Source organism: Etheostoma cragini, chromosome 20 (assembly GCF_013103735.1).
Source record: "Etheostoma cragini isolate CJK2018 chromosome 20, CSU_Ecrag_1.0, whole genome shotgun sequence".
Lineage (NCBI taxonomy): Eukaryota > Metazoa > Chordata > Actinopteri > Perciformes > Percidae > Etheostoma > Etheostoma cragini.
The window spans coordinates 10935824-10954009 of record NC_048426.1 but is presented as its reverse complement, the minus strand read 5'-3'; the positions used below and the strand labels follow the sequence as shown (position 1 = coordinate 10954009).

The window sequence follows — 18186 nt, the reverse complement described above, 5'->3', positions numbered from 1 at the left end:
GGACATTGAAGTAAAACAATTGGGGTTATAGTTTCCCTTTTGCTGCTGATCGGGAGTGGGATTCAGCGTTTGCGCGCCGCTCATCTTCCGTCTATAGACAATTAACTGCTTCCAGTTTTCGCAAACAAACTGACGTCAGTCTGGAGGAAGATGGGCAGGGGGGTGGGGATCTACCCAGACAGGTAAAGGTAAGCTCTCTCGCGACTGCTACTCGAGAAATCCTACCGACGTTTTGACTTCTTCGTTTCTCCATTTTGAGCCGACTCTGTGTAAGTATAACACCTTAAATCTAGATGTGGTGGATATTTATGCTATGTTTGTGCCTCATCTGAACTATTTAGCTTTACCAGCCTGTTTTAAAGTTTATAAATCATCGGCGAAAAGAAAATGATTGGCGAAAAGTCTGTGTTTTGTTCTTGGCTAATTTGTTTATTTTGTAGTTAGGCATACGATGCAAGATTTCTGTTGTGTGATAAAGACTTTTAGGGGTGGGGACATTTGTATATAATGCAAACTCGTAGCTTAATTCAAAATGAGAGCAGGCCCTTCACGTAGCAGACACGGGGAAGTCTTTAGTGTCAGAACAGGGAAAATAAAGGCTTATTAGAATGTTTCGTATGTTGCCCATGGCTATTACATTTAAAGTAAGATAGGCTTGCTTAGGCTACTACAAATAAAGTAGTCTTCAAACTGGTGCGCTGATTAACAGTCTATCCAACAGAACCAAAACATGGTAAAAGAAGAGCAGGAGTTGGCCAACCGGCCGGACAACACCGCCTTCACTCAGCAGAGGCTTCCGGCATGGCAGCCCATGCTCTCCGCTGGCATCGTCATCCCAGGGTTTGTCCTCATCGGCCTGGCATTCATTGGCATTGGCGTCGCTCTCTTTGTCACTTCACGGAGCATCCAGGTGTTGGAGGTATGATTGTGACCACTGAACACATCAATTATTTAGGGGGCATGCTGGAAATTAAGGGTCAGACATCACCAGCAAAAAGGGAGGGAGACAGTAAAATGGGTTAACTGAGACATAGGGGTTGAAAGAAAACAAACCTTAATAAACAATCCATGTTTTCAGTGTTGAGATTAACTGAACTGTACACTGCTATCTTCTCACTTGTAAGCAATATCACCCTGCGTTCAAAGAGGTAGAGATGGGCTGTAGCCATCAATAATTAATAAACTTTCTTGTTCTTTCCTACAAAGTTTGACTATACTGGGGTTGAGCAAAACTCACCATGCTTCAACTGCACTGGGCAAAAGGTCTCAACATGTGTGTGCAACCTGGACTTCTCCGTTGACAGTCCAATTACGGTAGCATTGTTTTTATGCACAAACACACTCGCATACATACAAACTGTAACACAGTTTACCTGTACTCCTGCTGCTGACACTGACGGCTGTGTTTTTGTGATTCTGTTTTCCTCCACAGGGAACCGTGTTCTTTTATTATGGGTTGTCCAACTTCTTCCAGAACTTCAGAAAATACAGTGTGTCCAAAGATGACTCGCAGCTGTATGGAGACACAGATTACTTTAAAGTGGGTTAACAACATAGGATATTGCGGGGAAAAAACACACCACTCTGGTTTTAATTTTGGGAAAAACAATGTCTATATGTTCTCAGTTGGAATACAAATGCTTTGAAGAATGGAAAGCAGACTTGAGTATAAATATGCTAAGTTGTCTCTTTGGTTCAACATATCGGTGCAGTTCATAGTTTTATTTACACAACCTAAAGCTGCATTGGTGGGATCTCATGCAGATGCCCATCTGTCATACAAACTAAAAATCAGATTTTTATTTTTTATTTTTTTATTTGCACAATAAAAACACTGTTCTCTGTCTCTCTTGAAGAGTCCCAGTGTCACATGTTCACCCTATGACTATGACAGCAACAAACAACCAATTGTACCATGTGGATCAATTGCAAACAGCATGTTCAATGGTATGTAAGCACACTTAAATTAATTTGGAATTATGTTTATTTGCTGTGTTATGGAAGTACTAATTATTGTGCTGTTTTTTCAAAGACACCTTCAAACTATTTAATATCAATGGAACAAAGGCGGACCTGGTTCCCTTTGATGGAAAAGGCATTGCTTGGTGGACAGACTACAACATCAAATACAAAAACCCCAGCATCGAACTTCTGAAGAATGCATTCAACAGTAGTTACTTACTTTATTTACTGTCTGTCCTGTTTAAGTAGTACTAGTGTGCAGATTAATTGTCTTAAATGAGTTTCCCAGCCTGTTTAACAATAATGTGGTGCTCAAGGATTTTACAAAGTTGTAAAGGAATTTTATTGAAGTGTGCCTAGTATTTTGGACAAAGGGAGTAATTTAGTTTAGTGCAGTAAATAAGGGGTCCTTTTTAGATGAAATCATATTTAATATTGTGTTTTATAAACATGACCGCTGACTAAAAGTTTGACTTCCAGACACCGTGAAACCCATATTTTGGTTCAAGCCTGCATATGAGTTGGACACATCAGACCCTGATAACAATGGCTTCATCAATCAAGATTTCCTGGTGTGGATGAGGAGGGCGGCATTGCCAAATTTCAGAAAGCTGTACCGGCGTATTAATAAGGGTCTTCCACGTGGAAATTACTCTCTTGAAATTGCCTACAGTATCCTTTTTAAACATGTTACAGATTCTGGAATGATTGTGAGGATGATGCTTGGAGGTATGGGTGATTATGTGTGTTTAACATGAGTCCTGTGTTTGAAGATTACACTAACCATTTTTTACTTGGATCAAATTTCCATTACACAAGTTAGGACTGTATAGCTTTTTACATCTCGCTTGATATAATGCAGGCTTAACGGACACCAAAAATCAATGTCTAAAGCCAAAACATGTCTTTTTCAACATAGTGATACTCATTAATGAGACATTTCACTGGGGCATGTATATAGCAGCAGCTGTCAGTACTGCCAAGTGAATGGCCATCAAAACTATTAAACAAAGGCCTGTCTTAAAGAATTTTCATATACTATATATGTAAACATTGAGCCATATAATATCTTGCCAAACCACTGATTCTTTTTTTTAGTTTGTTATTCAATATTGAGAAAGGATTCACATGAAAGTGGTGATAAGTTATTCAAATACATCACTGTGTTAATGTGTCCTTTTCACATTGTTGAATAACACTGTGCCATTCCTTGAATTTGGTATGCGGAAGACAATGATTTTTACCTATTTTAAACAGCATATAAACATTTGTGTGGTTATAGGAGTTTTACACGGTTCCATCCATCTGAGAAGATTTACTAAGCTTGAAATCTTCATTATGGGGTCAGCCATAGACTTGGCCACATGTTTTTTGTGTCACGTTAGGACAGTAGCAGCCTAGTCTAACTTGTTTCACCGGTTGGGTGTAGTTCTCTTTTAACTTGGGCAGAGTGAATGCAATGACTCAGGAGTTTCTATAGCTAAGGAAAAACAAGGCAAATTTTCTGGCAAATGTAAGTGTGCTAGGCAAATAATCTATTTGTAATTAATCACCGTCTACCTGAAGCCAAGAAGGCCTATGTAAATACCTCAATGACATTTAGATTTTGCTTAAGGATCTTACCACTGTGTTTACAAGTTTAAACCCCTTAACTACTTGTAAATATTATCAATTTTCATGCAAACCAGACAATTTGAGTTGATTAGATTTATTTTTTTGTACAGTTTCCATTCTTTTCTGCAACCTTAGAAATACATTATTTCAATATTGAGCTTTGGTTTAGTTGTGTAATCTATTACGCCAGACAGTTTGCTTTGAAAAGATTACACTGCAACAAGTCATGCTAATTATGTAACTCAGATGGATTATACAGCTCAAGAAAATGTCAAGTCTGATATCTGATTTATATACTGTATAATGCTGAAATGAATGGAAGCCAATGCCTTTAACAAATGCCTTCAAAATTCAAGAACAGTCAAATGTACAGGATTAGTAGTAAATGGGTCAAAACATGCAAAACCATTGCATTTTATACAATATCTTAACAGTTTTGTTTATTTAATAATACAGTGAAGTACTGGCACATTTTTTTTATTACATGTTTCCATTTTTGCTATACATCCTTAACATTTGTCCCCCAGATTATCCTGTTCTGAGCTTTAATGGGAGAAAGAAGGTAGTGTTCAGCAACGTGTCGTGGATGGGTGGCAGGAATGAGTTCCTGGGCCTTGCCTACCTCGTGATTGGTTCAATGTGCGTCTTTATGTCCATAGTCATGCTCATCGTCTATGCTAAATTCAAATTTCCTGAGGAAGACTGAGTGCCTGGTCATTGATTGCCCCCCACTTGTCTGCAAACAGCTGCAAGAGGTGTCTCTTAAATAAGTTCATTACATCAGCACACAACTAGCTGCCTCGTCATATTAGGTCAGCAATAAAATTAAAGCCATAAACCATTTGATAAGCCATATGATACTGGAGAATAATGTATACTTAAGTGTGAGATGTGTAGTTTAGCTTGGAAATAATGCTTTAAAATGTGGGAATATTAACTCAGGGTTCTGGTTTACAGGCTATGCAAGCTCATGTTTTAACTCTATTGTTTTAGATATTTTACTTCATGTTGATATTTATTTAATAAAACAACATCAAAACCATTCCTCTCTGTCTTATTAGAACATGGAGGTCCCACAGGAAACATTGCAATTGTGTTTACATACACTAATTGTTAAGTCTATGCATAACTGTGAGTCTATGGACATTTTAATCAGTTTAGCAGTTTTATCCTAACATCTTTATTTAGATTTTAAAGGTCTTCAATTTCAGTTTCTAAATCTAGTACATTTCTGCAAGCTTTTGGGCCTTTGCTGGTGGGCTTCCTCAGCTGACTCAAGTTCTAGCTCCAGGTGCTCTTTTATTGTGGATGGGTTGGCTGTTTGCGTAAAATATGTAGAAGCAATAAACAACCTTTTATAAGATGCATAACAAATGCATGCATTCATACGTGATAGAATGAGTCTGGAAAAAGTGAACTAATAGCCTAATGCTAGTCAAATTGTGACATAAATTGTACTTATCTTAAGGCACATAGAAGTGTATTATTACTAAATTAGCAAAACCTTTATTAAAGGGTTATCACTTTGTTCATAAAATCTGGATTGTTTTAGCTAAAGATCATTATAGCTGCGTCATTGGAGGCAACTCCCTTTCTCCCCCTATCCGTCATACACGGTCTATGGTTAAAACAAGGAGAGTAAAAAAAAAAAAATTAATTCGATTGCATTGGGGGTATTGTAGTTTAAAGCATTTCTGGTCCAGTGATTTACGCAACCTCTTAAACGACAATTACCACAATCCATTGCACACATAAACCTGACGTCCACTGATGCGGCGTTTTGACAGCAGCAGTCAGTCTCTGAGCAGCTCGGTAGGCACTGCAGCCAGCAACATAACGTCAGCCTCGTTTCTTTGTTCACTTTCACAACGCCACCGGGCGTTTTTTACCGCTTCAAAGTATGTCTGACGGTGGGGGGACGGAGGAAAACTCCGGCACCATGGAGGTGTCGGCCGTTCAAACGGTCGCTGATACCTCGGTGCTGCAGAAGCACATGAGGAAATTGGTACCGCTGCTCTTGGAAGATGGCGGCGATGCCCCGGCCGCACTGGAAACCGCCCTGGAAGAGAAGAGCGCAGTGGAGCAGATGAAGAAATTTCTGGCCGATCCCCAAGTGCACACCATCCTGGTAGAGAGAAGTGCTCTTAAAGGTACATTAAGCAATAAGTGGTCAGCTGGCTAGCTAACAGGGTTTGAATAACAGGACTGTTGCTATTTGTACAGTGCCAACGAAACGCAATGAGTCTGCGTTAGCTGTTAATTTTGTCGCCAACAAATTGCTAGTAAGAGTTAGTAATAGCCTTTTCGACAGCAGTGTTAACCTAGCCTTCTTTATCAATCCATCACATTGTTAAATTTTAGGACAACTTTGCCACAATAGGTGGGCAAGAGATAACCGAACCAATAACAACACACTCCAGTGAAGGTGCCCAAATGTTTGCTTTCATTTTAAGCAACAGTTAATTCATATTTAATATTTTGTTCTATGGTAGAGTAGAATTTAATGCAAGTTACTTGTTGACAAATGACTGTGCCACAGTGCTTATAACAACACAAGCCCAAATTTAAAAAAAAAACAACTTCATTTAAAATTCAAAGAGAATGAATTCTTTGTATAAACTGCAAGTCATGTTGTAGGCTCCTTCTTGGGGATATATCACGCGAAACAGCTTGTGTCAATGAACACAGTATCTTAAGTCTTTTCCTTCTGAATTAATGTAATCCTGAGCTTCAGAGCCGCTTGCCCTTCCTTATGTTTTATGAGTGCTGAACGTTAATCCCTTGATACTGCCCGTGGAGTCAATGATTCTAAGCCTGCAGGTTTTAGATTCTATCCATTTTCTTGCACTGAAAATACTGATGCTGCTATGCAGAAGGTGCTGTTTCTTTTCCTACATGCCATAACCTCACAACAAAGAAGGGTGGGGACATAGATGGATGTCAAATTGTCAACCTACTATGACATGGTTCGTTGTATTAACTCCTGTCTAGCATCCAAAAGATGTATTTTTTTCCCATCAATAGCAGCAGATACATTTTGTTGGCCTTGAGCAATCAGTCCTTACTGCTTGATTTAAAATATGACAATATGACGGCAATATGAATAATATTTTATTATTTTATAACTTGTTTTGATAAGTCACATTTTTATTGATTCTTCCCACAGAGGATGTTGGGGATGAAGGAGAGGAGGAGAAGGAATGCATTACTTATAATATCAGCACTGACATACACTACGGGATAAAGTCCAACAGGTAAATAATCCATCTAATGCCCTGAACAGATGACTTTTTTTCAGCCATGCAATTGTTTATGATTTCATCTGTAAAATAAAAAAAGCCTCCTTTTCTATATATATATATATATATTCTTTATTATTTAGTTCTGTTAATTCGCAACTGAATGTTTTTCCCTGCAGCTTGGCTTTCATCAAGAGGGCAATCGTCATTGATGCAGACAAGCCCATATCAACCCAAGTTCGAGTTCTGACCTTGAGTGAGGACTCTCCATACGAGACACTCCATTCTTTCATCAGCAATGCTGTCGCTCCTTTCTTCAAGTCCTACATCCGCGAGTCTGGCAAGGCAGACAGGTAATCTTCAAAATGGGTCTTTTATTTAGATTAAAACCTTTCATCAAGTAAACTGAATCATGAACTCTGCATAGAGACATAATGCAACTTTGATGGGAGAATTCATCTGCAATATCATCTGTGTCCTAACCTTCCAGAGATGGGGATAAGATGGCTCCATCAGTGGAGAAAAAGATTGCTGAGCTGGAGATGGGCCTTCTCCACCTGCAGCAGAACATTGAGATTCCTGAGATCAGCCTTCTCATCCATCCCATCATCACAAACATTGCCAAGCAGTGCTATGAGCGTGGAGAGAAGCCCAAGGTCACAGACTTTGGCGACAAAGTGGAGGACCCAACCTTCCTTAACCAGCTGCAATCTGGAGTCAACCGCTGGATTAGAGAGATCCAAAAGGTAAAAGGCTTTCTCGTATTTGTTTTTTTTTAAATTTCATAACAAGCATATGGAAAGTTGTTTTTTTTGTACTCACCACTGGGTTTATTGGTCTCTTCCGGCCCACCCTTTATCAGGTAACAAAGCTTGATCGTGACCCAGCTTCCGGCACCGCCTTGCAAGAGATCAGTTTCTGGCTGAATCTGGAGAGAGCACTCAACAGGATCCAGGAGAAGAGAGAGAGCCCCGAGGTTCTTCTCACACTGGATATACTCAAACATGGCAAACGTTTCCATGCTACTGTCAGCTTTGACACCGACACTGGTGAGTGACTTTCCGTTGAAACAAAAGTTTCCTGGTCTTGTTTAGGTTTGGTACCGAGATCTGGTGCTAATACGGCACAGGTGCCTTAACAACTGGTATCTTCCGGACCAAATAGCAAAGCGGATTTCAGTGCCTCATTATGGTGCCCTTTAAAGGGTAACTACTATTTTTTTTCTTTTCAACCTGGACCGGGACAGGCTCAGATTAATATTCTAAATATCTGACGACAATATGGAAAATATCCCATCAGAGATAGAGCTTCAAAACCTCTTTGAGATCTTTCTGGTTAACCAGAAACCACTCTGAAGTAGCTATTGCTAAACCCACCAGACTACATTTCAAAAAGTAATACTTTTAGCGTGTAAAAAGCCAACATATTTTTACATGTAAATCGGTAAACTACGTGTTTATTATAACCAAAACCTAGAGGTGTGATGGTTGAAAAAGTGTAAGCGCACAGCTTTTCATAATTTTATGTTTCTGTCAACTTTGAATGAACTGTATTTTACGATGCTAAAATTACTGTTTATTAACATGGAGTCTGGTGGGTTTAGTGAACTCAATTTTGCAGATGTTTTTATGTTTTAAAATAGGATCTTACTCTTTAACAGAAAGGTTGACCTCCATAGAAATCACTTCCAGAATGTCAGACATTTAAAATTATAATCTGATCCTGTCCTTTAGTGAAGGTAAATACAAGATGGACAGTTGCCCTATTGACTTACATTGTGGCTTATTTCGCTACTGCCAACTGCAGCAATCTTGCCTAATACTGGACAAATTTCAAAGGTTGTTGTTGTTCCCATCAGTCACTTAGACACAAAAACATAGGGTAATAATGTCCAGGTTGAAAAAAGCGGTAGTTATCCTTGCCTGCGTTTCCCTCTGATTTGAAAAAGACAATTGAGGCTAACAGAAACATTGCTGCAGGTGACTTTAGTTAAAATTACACTTTGCAGCTGGTACAGTTAGCCTACCTTTAGCGAACCCCCGGATTAAACACGGTTAAAATGCTGACAGCTAAACGGTGTAATGTGTGATTAAATTTCACTATGAAGGATTCCAACAGCGGACATATATACAGAATTGGTTTAAGCACGGGCATTGAAGTAGGGGTATCGGAAAAATCCAACCCTAGTCTTGGTTCACGTCTGCTGCCTTTTCTGGCAGTATAGTTTATACAGTACGATTTAATTGTTATCCTTTCTACTTCTCACAGGTCTAAAACAGGCTGTAGAAACAGTCAATGACTACAATCCTCTGATGAAGGACTTCCCTCTCAACGACCTACTCTCTGCTTCGGAGCTTGATAAGATCCGCCAAGCCTTGATGGCTATATTCACTCACTTGAAAAAGATTAGGAACACCAAGTACCCAATCCAGAGAGCTCTTCGTCTTGTAGAGGCCATCTCCAGGGACTTGAGCTCCCAGCTCCTCAAGGTGTTGGGCACCAGGAAGCTCATGCATGTTGCCTATGAGGAATTTGAAAAGGTTGGTGTGGTTTGGTCTCTCTATTATACCCTAAGAAGTGTGTTTTATTAAGAGCCCCATCAGCTTCTGTCTGTCTTAAACAAGCTACACTGCCTGGTGTCTTAGTACACACAAAAAATGATACATCTTCCTAAATGTCCTTTTAACATTTATTTGCAGGTGATGGTGGCATGCTTTGAGGTGTTCCAGACCTGGGAGGATGAGTATGAAAAACTGCAGGTGCTTTTGAGGGACATTGTGAAGAGAAAGAGAGAGGAGAACTTGAAGATGGTGTGGCGCTTGAGCCCAGCTCACAGGAAGCTCCAATCACGTCTGGATCACATGAGACGTTTCAGAAGACAGCATGAGCAGTTGAGGGCTGTCATTGTCCGTGTGCTGAGGCCTCAGGTGAAGTACCATCAGCATCTGTAATGGACATTAAACTGGCAAGCATGTCTTGCCATTATTTACTTTGTGATCCGTATAATGTTGTTTTTCTGTAGATCCCGATGATGTCCACTCTTGATTGAGAATTTTTTTTATTTTTTACTTTTTGTCGCCAGGTTTCTGCTGTGCCACAACACGCCCCAGGAGAGACAGTTGAGCCTCAAGATATGAAGGTAGCTGCAGTTCTCTTTGATGCTGCTGATGCCAATGCTATCGAGGAGGTAAACTTGGCATATGAAAATGTCAAAGAGGTCGATGGTCTGGATGTGTCTAAGGAAGGCATGGAAGCCTGGGAAGCTGCCATGAAGCGTTACGATGAACGCATCGACCGCGTGGAGACCCGTATCACTGCCCGTCTGCGTGATCAGCTGGGAACCGCCAAAAACGCCAACGAGATGTTTCGCATCTTCTCCCGCTTCAATGCTCTCTTTGTGCGTCCCCACATCCGCGGTGCCATTCGGGAGTACCAGACGCAGCTCATCCAGCGTGTGAAAGATGACATTGAGTCACTGCATGACAAGTTTAAAGTACAGTACCCTCAGAGCCAGGCCTGTAAGATGAGCCATGTCCGAGACCTGCCACCTGTGTCTGGCTCCATCATCTGGGCCAAGCAGATCGACCGTCAGCTGACTGCGTATATGAAGAGAGTGGAGGATGTTCTGGGAAAAGGCTGGGAGAACCATGTAGAGGGGCTGAAGCTAAAGCAGGATGGCGATAGCTTCAGGGCAAAACTCAATACTCAAGAAATATTTGATGACTGGGCTCGCAAGGTATGAATCTAAATATAGAAACTGATGTAGTGTAGAACTTTTCCTCCAATATTTTAAAAATGTTCAAGTTTTTGCCTCTTAACATACATTTTCTCATTTTTTTGGCAACTTTTTTACTGTTTTCTAAATATTTGTTACTCCTTTCTGTTGTAAATCAGGTGCAGCAGCGTAACCTTGGTGTGTCTGGCCGCATCTTCACAATTGAGAGTACTCGTGCCCGTGGACGTACCGGAAACATGCTCAAGCTTAAGGTCAACTTCCTCCCAGAGATCATCACCTTGTCCAAAGAGGTCCGCAACCTCAAGTGGTTGAGCTTCCGTGTTCCTTTGGCCATTGTCAACAAAGCCCACCAAGCAAACCAGCTGTACCCATTTGCCATTTCTTTGATTGAGAGTGTGCGCACCTACGAGCGCACGTGTGAGAAGGTGGAGGAGAGGTCCTCCATCTCCCTGCTGGTGGCTGGGCTCAAGAAAGAGGTTCAGGCTCTCGTTACGGAAGGCATCACTCTGGTCTGGGAGTCCTATAAGCTGGATCCCTATGTTCAGAGGCTGGCTGAGACAGTCTTTAACTTCCAGGAAAAGGTCAGTGTGTCACTGTAAAATACATAAGTACAGACTCTCCTTAGTGTCACTTGTTTAGAATTAAACAAGTGCTGTTGTTTAATTGTCCCCTAATAATCTATATTCTAATGTTTTTGTTGGATGTTGTTTCCAGGTGGACGACCTCTTACTGATTGAGGAGAAAATAGATCTTGAGGTTCGCTCTTTGGAGACCTGCATGTTCGAGAACAAGACCTTCTCTGACATCCTCAACCGAGTACAGAAGGCTGTTGACGACCTCAATCTCCACTCCTATTCCAACCTGCCCATCTGGGTCAACAAGCTCGACATTGAGGTTGGTACCACAAAGCAATACAAGGATTATTTGTTCTTTATGTTCAGTTGGATTGTGGCTGTTTGAGTCCAAATGGAAATACCCTAAACATTTTAACCCTTGTGTTGTCTTCCTGTCGTGCATGCAACGTTTTTTTAGTGAAATGATCATTCATTTTACTTGTGAAGAGCATTGTAGGGAACCATCCCAAATGTCTTTGGTGTGGATTTTTTGTTATGTTTCATAGATTGAACGTATCCTGGGAGTGCGTCTGCAGGCTGGCCTTAAGGCCTGGACCCAGGTGCTCCGTGGCCAGGTAGAGGACAAAGCTGATGTGGACATGGACACAGAGGCTCCACAAGTGAGCCACAAACCTGGAGGGGAGCCCAGGATCAAGGTATTAATTATGACTGTAGTAAATGCCTTATGCCATGTTTTGATTTAATGATTAAATATTTCTTATAAAACCCTGGAAAACCTTGGATTTCTGGACACCGCAGAACAAAAACCTATTGTTCTTTTTCCAGAATGTTGTCCATGAGCTGAGGATTACTAACCAGGTGATCTACCTGAACCCACCGATTGAAGACTGTCGCTACAAGCTCTACCAGGAGATGTTTGCCTGGAAGATGGTTGTCCTTTCTCTTCCCAGGATTCAGAGCCAGCGATACCAGGTAAAGGGTGTTTGAACAGTTTGAGTAGTAGGACTTTGATTCCTACCGCAGAAAGTCATGATGAGAATGGATGTCTGAATGTCTTTATCTACCTAACATGAGCTCTGTTTTATTTTAGTTCAAATATGATGCATTGAGTGAAGAGTTGATGTTTTGTTATTGCGCTTGTGCTGTTGCATTGATTTAATTAAATGTGTCCTTCCTCACCAGGTGGGAGTCCACTATGAGCTGTCAGAGGAAGAGAAGTTCTACAGAAATGCCCTGACCAGGATGCCAGATGGCCCTGCAGGCTTAGAGGAGGCCTACAATGCAGTCGAAGACATTGTCAGTGAGGTGGAGCAGTATGTCAAGGTAAGAGTCCTCTACATTGTGTTATCATATTTTAGGTTTACTTCTGATAGAATTACTTTGTTTGAGGACCAAATTGAAAGAAATAAAATGCCAAACTACGATATTCTTTAGTATGTCTTTGTCATGTTTTTATATGATAAACATGCATAAAATACACTTTCATGTATATTAGAGTATTCATCTTTTTTCTTTGTCGCCCCTGTGTAGGTGTGGCTGCAGTACCAGTGCTTGTGGGACATGCAAGCCGAGAACATCTACAACCGTCTGGGTGAAGACCTCACCAAGTGGCAGGCCTTGTTGGTTCAGATCCGCAAAGCACGTGGAACCTTTGACAATGCAGAGACACGAAAAGAGTTTGGACCTGTGGTTATCGACTATGGCAAGGTAATAATTATCGAGGGTTCCAGGTGTTCATGTTAAGAGATTACATGTAATTATCATCAAAAGAAGACATTTTAGATACAAAATTTCTTTTTTTAACCATTATTTTAAGGCACAACATTTTTTTTAAGTGTGAAATATTTTACTTAAACCCTCTTATTTGTGCAAATTAGTTTCATTACAATGCATATTTTTTTGTTTTGTAATATACATACTACTGCTCAATCTTCTACAATGAATTTCCTATTGGATGTCTTGGTGTTATTATCAAATGTTCATATTTGTCCCTGACTACAGGTCCAGTCCAAGGTGAACTTGAAGTACGACTCCTGGCACAAAGAAGTGCTCAGCAAGTTTGGCCAGATGCTTGGCCAAAACATGCAGGACTTCCATTCCCAGATCTCCAAGGTAACACATAATATGATTGAGAAGTTGTTCTTTCGACCAGTTTGGTAACGTTGACTTCCAAGAGCAATTTATCAGGAGATTATTCTATGAACTGGATTTAAAAAAAATAAAAAAAAACGATTTCACTATTATTTTTATTTTTGTTTCCACAATAGTCCCGTCAAGAACTGGAGCAACATTCTGTGGACACGGCGAGCACTTCAGATGCTGTCAACTTCATAACATATGTCCAGACGCTGAAGCGCAAGATTAAACAGTTTGAGAAAAATGTAGATGTAAGTAAAAACATTAATTGATTTATTTGATTATTAGTTTTTTCTTCATTCTTTTGCATCACTGCATGCTTCATTAAAAATAGTTTAGGGTTCTAATCAGATTCTCCCTCCTTTCACCCATAGTTGTTCCGCAATGGCCAGCGTTTGCTGGAGAAGCAGAGATTCCAGTTCCCTCCATCTTGGCTCTACATTGACAACATCGAAGGTGAATGGGGGGCCTTCAGTGACATAATGAAGCGCAAGGATACCGCTATCCAGCAGCAAGTGGCCAACCTGCAGATGAAGATTGTCCAGGAGGACAAAGCTGTGGAAAACCGCACCACTGACTTGCTCAGTGACTGGGAGAAGACCAAACCAGTTGCTGTAAGAGAAATGAATTGAAATTAAATTTGAAATACAGTACAGTCTCCCCTAGATGGATTCTGATTGAACTGATGACTGCTAATTGTTAAATTAGAATACCATTTGCAGTTGAAGCATTTGCTTTTGTGACCAAAATAACCTCATCAAATCTTTTTTAAACTATAAATTAAAAAATATATTATATATAATAATTTTAAAATTATTTGGCTTTATTGATGAACGGATAATGTGTTTCAACAGGGTAACCTGCGTCCAGAGGAGGCTCTCCAGTCTCTAACTATCTACGAAGGCAACTTTGGCCGTCTGAAGGTTGAAAGAGAGAAGTGTGCCCGAGCAAAAGAAGCTCTGGAGCTCACTGACACTGGCCTACTCAGCGGCAGTGAAGAGAGGGTGCAGGTAATGCCAGCAAACATTCACATAAAAGCATTTTAAAATACAACAAGTATCTCACAAACATCTAGCAGACATTCATTTGAAACTAGAGTAATTTGTCTTAACCCACTATGCACAAGTTACAGCTTTCTTTGGACTAATTTCTGTCTTTGTTAACCTTCTAGGTGGCACTAGAGGAGCTGCATGACCTGAAGGAGGTTTGGTCCGAGCTGTCAAAGGTCTGGGAGCAGATAGACCAGATGAAAGAGCAGCCGTGGGTATCTGTACAGCCGCGCAAGGTAACAAATCTAGATTCTAATCTAGAATAATTGAGATTCTTCAATCGCTACGGTCAATTTAAATAATTCTTAGCATATAACTATTCTTTTGTTGGTGTTGTGTGTTTGTAGCTTCGCCAGAGTCTGGATGGTCTTCTGAACCAGCTGAAGAACTTCCAAGCAAGACTGAGACAGTATGCTTCCTATGAGTTTGTCCAGAGGCTGCTTAAAGGATACCTGAAGGTCAGGCAGATTATTTTCAACTCAGCAGCCATTTTGACTCAGAATAAAACTTAAAAATGGTTATTAAATGCTCTACCTATTCCTTTCTCCCACCAGGTTAACATGTTGGTGATTGAGCTGAAATCAGAGGCTCTAAAGGACCGCCACTGGAAGCAACTGATGAAGCGTTTGCATGTAAACTGGGTCCCTTCAGAGCTGACCCTGGGACAGATCTGGGATGTGGATCTGCAGAGGAACGAGATGGTGGTGAAGGACGTCCTCCTCGTAGCCCAAGGAGAGATGGCTTTGGAGGAGTTCCTCAAACAGGTGAAGAGAGAGGGCCTTTAAGAGATGATGCAATGTAGTTGTGATGCTCATAGGAGGCCACTAATTATAGATTCAAATCCAAATGATTATAAAATACCCTGGTTTGTAGACCTTCTAATAAAAACTCTGTGGTTTTGGCCCTCAGATTCGTGAAGTGTGGAACTCGTATGAGCTCGACCTGGTGAACTACCAGAACAAGTGTCGTCTAATTAGAGGCTGGGATGACCTCTTCAACAAGGTCAAAGAACATATCAACAGTGTGTCTGCCATGAAATTGTCCCCATACTACAAGGTAAACCCAGTTACATGTTGTGTCACTAAAACTTTACAAATATTTAAGTTTTGATATCATCAACACCATGCTCGTCTTCTTTTTTTCTCCAAGGTGTTTGAGGAAGACGCCCTGAGCTGGGAGGACAAGCTGAATCGCATCATGGCTCTGTTTGATGTTTGGATTGACGTTCAACGTCGCTGGGTCTATCTGGAAGGCATCTTCACTGGAAGTGCTGACATCAAACATCTGCTGCCTGTAGAAACCCAGAGATTCCAGAGGTAAATGAAGGACCTTTTATTTTTCCACTCAATTTTACCAAACCAGAATTTATTTATGAATTCCAATATTTTCAACAAGAACTTACTAATATGTCTCTGTTTTTTTCACAGTATCAGCACAGAGTTCTTGGCCCTGATGAAGAAGGTGACAAAGTCTCCTTTAGTGATGGATGTGCTGAACATACAGGGGGTGCAGAGATCTCTGGAGCGACTGGCTGACCTTCTGGGAAAAATCCAGAAAGCCCTTGGAGAATACTTGGAGAGAGAGAGATCCTCATTTCCAAGGTAAGATGAATAGATGTGTTTTTATATGTGCGTACAAAAAACATAGCTTAGACGTTCATTTCTATGTTGAATATTCAGAAATCCTTTCACTGATGAATGCATTTATCAATTAACTATCTTTAATTCATCAATCTCATTCTTTTTGTTTCCAGGTTTTACTTTGTTGGAGACGAGGACCTGCTCGAAATCATCGGCAACAGCAAGAATGTGGCCAAACTGCAGAAGCACTTCAAGAAGATGTTTGCAGGCGTTTCAAGCATCTTGCTCAACGAGGACAACACTGTGGTGCTGGGAATCTCTTCCCGCGAGGGTGAGGAGATATACTACAAGACACCAGTCTCCATCACTGAGCACCCCAAGATCAACGAGTGGCTGACGCTGGTGGAGAAAGAGATGAGGGTGACGCTGGCCAAGCTCTTGGCGGAGTCTGTCACAGAGGTCACATCCTTCAACAAAGGCGCCGCGATTGACCTGAATCAGTATATCAACTGGATTGATCGTTACCAGGTTGGTATTAGGAGCATTCCTTCTAAACACATTTCAAAATATATGGAAATTAGGCCATGTGTTGAATTAATTTGATTTTATTTGTTTTGTCTCATCACAGGCCCAGCTGGTGGTCCTATCTACTCAGATTGCCTGGTCTGAGAACATTGATTATGCCTTGACCACCATCTCTGGTGGTGGGGACAATAACCTAATGCAGGGAGTGCTGTCAAATGTGCAGGCCACCCTTAACGTGTTGGCTGACACAGTGCTGATGGAGCAGCCTCCACTCCGCAGGAGGAAGCTGGAGCACCTGGTTAGAATGATTTATTTATTTTTAAAGTAGATTTTAAACAAAAAGTTGTCAAATGGAAAGTGTGTCTGATATCCTTTTTCTGCTCCATCTCTAGATCACCGAGCTGGTGCATCAACGTGATGTGACCAGATCTCTAATCAAGAACAAGATCGACAGCCCCAAGTCCTTTGAGTGGCTCAGCCAGATGCGCTTCTATTTTGACCCCAAGCAGACAGATGTCCTGCAACAGCTGTCCATTCAGATGGCCAATGCCAAGTTTAACTATGGCTTTGAGTACTTGGGTGTCCAGGACAAGCTTGTCCAGACCCCTCTGACAGACCGCTGCTATCTCACCATGACCCAGGCTCTTGAGGCCCGCCTTGGAGGGTCACCATTTGGTATGAAAGTTTTTTTTTTTTTTGTACTCGTAAGAAATGGAGATTTAGATTTTTAAGAAATTTACATGTTTGCATATAAAACAATTAACTTCACTGAGTTTGTCTTCCATCTAGGTCCTGCCGGCACAGGAAAGACTGAATCAGTGAAAGCTCTTGGTCACCAGCTTGGCCGCTTTGTCCTGGTCTTCAACTGTGATGAGACATTTGACTTCCAGGTACATAACTGCACACAGATTCTTCATTCCTAGGCTGTTTTAGACAGGACATCAACAGAGACATTTTTTCTAAAGTATATACTTGTTTCCCATGTTGTTCATGTAACTTACAAATCTCTTTTGCTGACCTCCTCTTTTTTTAGGCCATGGGTCGTATCTTCGTGGGTCTATGCCAGGTGGGAGCATGGGGCTGCTTCGACGAGTTCAATCGTTTGGAGGAGAGAATGCTCTCTGCCGTATCCCAGCAGGTCCAGTACATCCAGGTTGCATTGAGGGAGCACAGCAACCCCAACAGAGACAGGAGTATGTATAATATGTGTGGATACTTAGGTGTCATCATATGGAAGGAGACTGCACTTTATTAAAGAAAGTGTTGTGATTCAACTTAGTATCCATGAGCAACAATTGTAAAGGCAATAGCTTACTAAAAAAGAGCACTGCAGAGTAAAATGTTTAAAGCATACAATTCAGATGAGATACAGCCAATCAGACTGTAAACACATTTATTTTTAATTTTTCATGAGAACTGCATTGTAAATAACTACACATCTCTCACCCTCAGGTGTGCCAGTCACCACAGAGCTCTTGAACAAGCAGGTAAAGGTCAGTCCAGACATGGCCATCTTCATTACCATGAACCCTGGCTACGCTGGCCGCTCCAACCTGCCAGACAATCTGAAGAAGCTGTTCCGCAGTTTGGCCATGACCAAGCCCGACCGCCAGCTCATCGCCCAGGTCATGCTCTACTCTCAAGGTTTCCGCACAGCCGAGATCCTGGCCAAGAAGATTGTGCCCTTCTTCAAGTATGTACTGTTGAAGAAAAATTGACATAGTTTGAGGAAAAAAAAAAAAAATCTCTAAATTTATCCCATTCATCTGT

The 18186-nt window shown here is 41.0% G+C and overlaps 2 protein-coding genes across 3 annotated transcripts in view; both read left to right on the top strand.

Moving 5' to 3' along the window:
• Positions 1-4618, top strand: tmem30b (transmembrane protein 30B). The gene is made up of 8 exons (XM_034858216.1): positions 1-269; positions 722-919; positions 1207-1314; positions 1433-1540; positions 1857-1947; positions 2033-2170; positions 2443-2634; positions 4104-4618. Exons 2-8 carry the CDS (start codon positions 731-733, stop codon positions 4280-4282), a joined length of 1005 nt encoding a protein of 334 aa, XP_034714107.1. The 5' UTR covers positions 1-269; positions 722-730; the 3' UTR covers positions 4283-4618.
• An 858-nt stretch (positions 4619-5476) lies between these two features.
• dync1h1 (dynein, cytoplasmic 1, heavy chain 1) overlaps positions 5477-18186 on the top strand; it is a 29672-nt gene continuing 16962 nt past the window's right edge. For both annotated transcript variants that reach the window (XM_034859178.1, XM_034859179.1), the window contains exons 1-30: positions 5477-5726; positions 6743-6830; positions 6995-7168; positions 7306-7561; positions 7678-7864; positions 9084-9355; positions 9515-9742; positions 9898-10551; positions 10710-11132; positions 11266-11445; positions 11672-11821; positions 11952-12098; positions 12309-12449; positions 12657-12833; positions 13128-13238; positions 13394-13513; positions 13637-13876; positions 14117-14272; positions 14434-14547; positions 14659-14769; positions 14866-15075; positions 15221-15367; positions 15461-15627; positions 15739-15912; positions 16065-16419; positions 16520-16714; positions 16809-17091; positions 17206-17306; positions 17450-17609; positions 17869-18109. In XM_034859178.1, coding sequence (XP_034715069.1) covers positions 5477-5726; positions 6743-6830; positions 6995-7168; positions 7306-7561; positions 7678-7864; positions 9084-9355; positions 9515-9742; positions 9898-10551; positions 10710-11132; positions 11266-11445; positions 11672-11821; positions 11952-12098; positions 12309-12449; positions 12657-12833; positions 13128-13238; positions 13394-13513; positions 13637-13876; positions 14117-14272; positions 14434-14547; positions 14659-14769; positions 14866-15075; positions 15221-15367; positions 15461-15627; positions 15739-15912; positions 16065-16419; positions 16520-16714; positions 16809-17091; positions 17206-17306; positions 17450-17609; positions 17869-18109 — 6212 coding nt within the window. The remainder of the gene's footprint in view (positions 5727-6742; positions 6831-6994; positions 7169-7305; positions 7562-7677; positions 7865-9083; positions 9356-9514; positions 9743-9897; positions 10552-10709; positions 11133-11265; positions 11446-11671; positions 11822-11951; positions 12099-12308; positions 12450-12656; positions 12834-13127; positions 13239-13393; positions 13514-13636; positions 13877-14116; positions 14273-14433; positions 14548-14658; positions 14770-14865; positions 15076-15220; positions 15368-15460; positions 15628-15738; positions 15913-16064; positions 16420-16519; positions 16715-16808; positions 17092-17205; positions 17307-17449; positions 17610-17868; positions 18110-18186) is intronic.

Bases quoted from the DNA above. Each gene is read 5' to 3' on its own strand.
- tmem30b (XM_034858216.1), top strand. From the start codon at position 731: ATGGTAAAAGAAGAGCAGGAGTTGGCCAACCGGCCGGACAACACCGCC. The intron at 1,315-1,432 runs GTAGCATTGTTT...TTTCCTCCACAG, and splicing joins CCGTTGACAGTCCAATTACG to GGAACCGTGTTCTTTTATTA. The intron at 2,171-2,442 runs GTAGTTACTTAC...TTTGACTTCCAG, and splicing joins TCTGAAGAATGCATTCAACA to ACACCGTGAAACCCATATTT.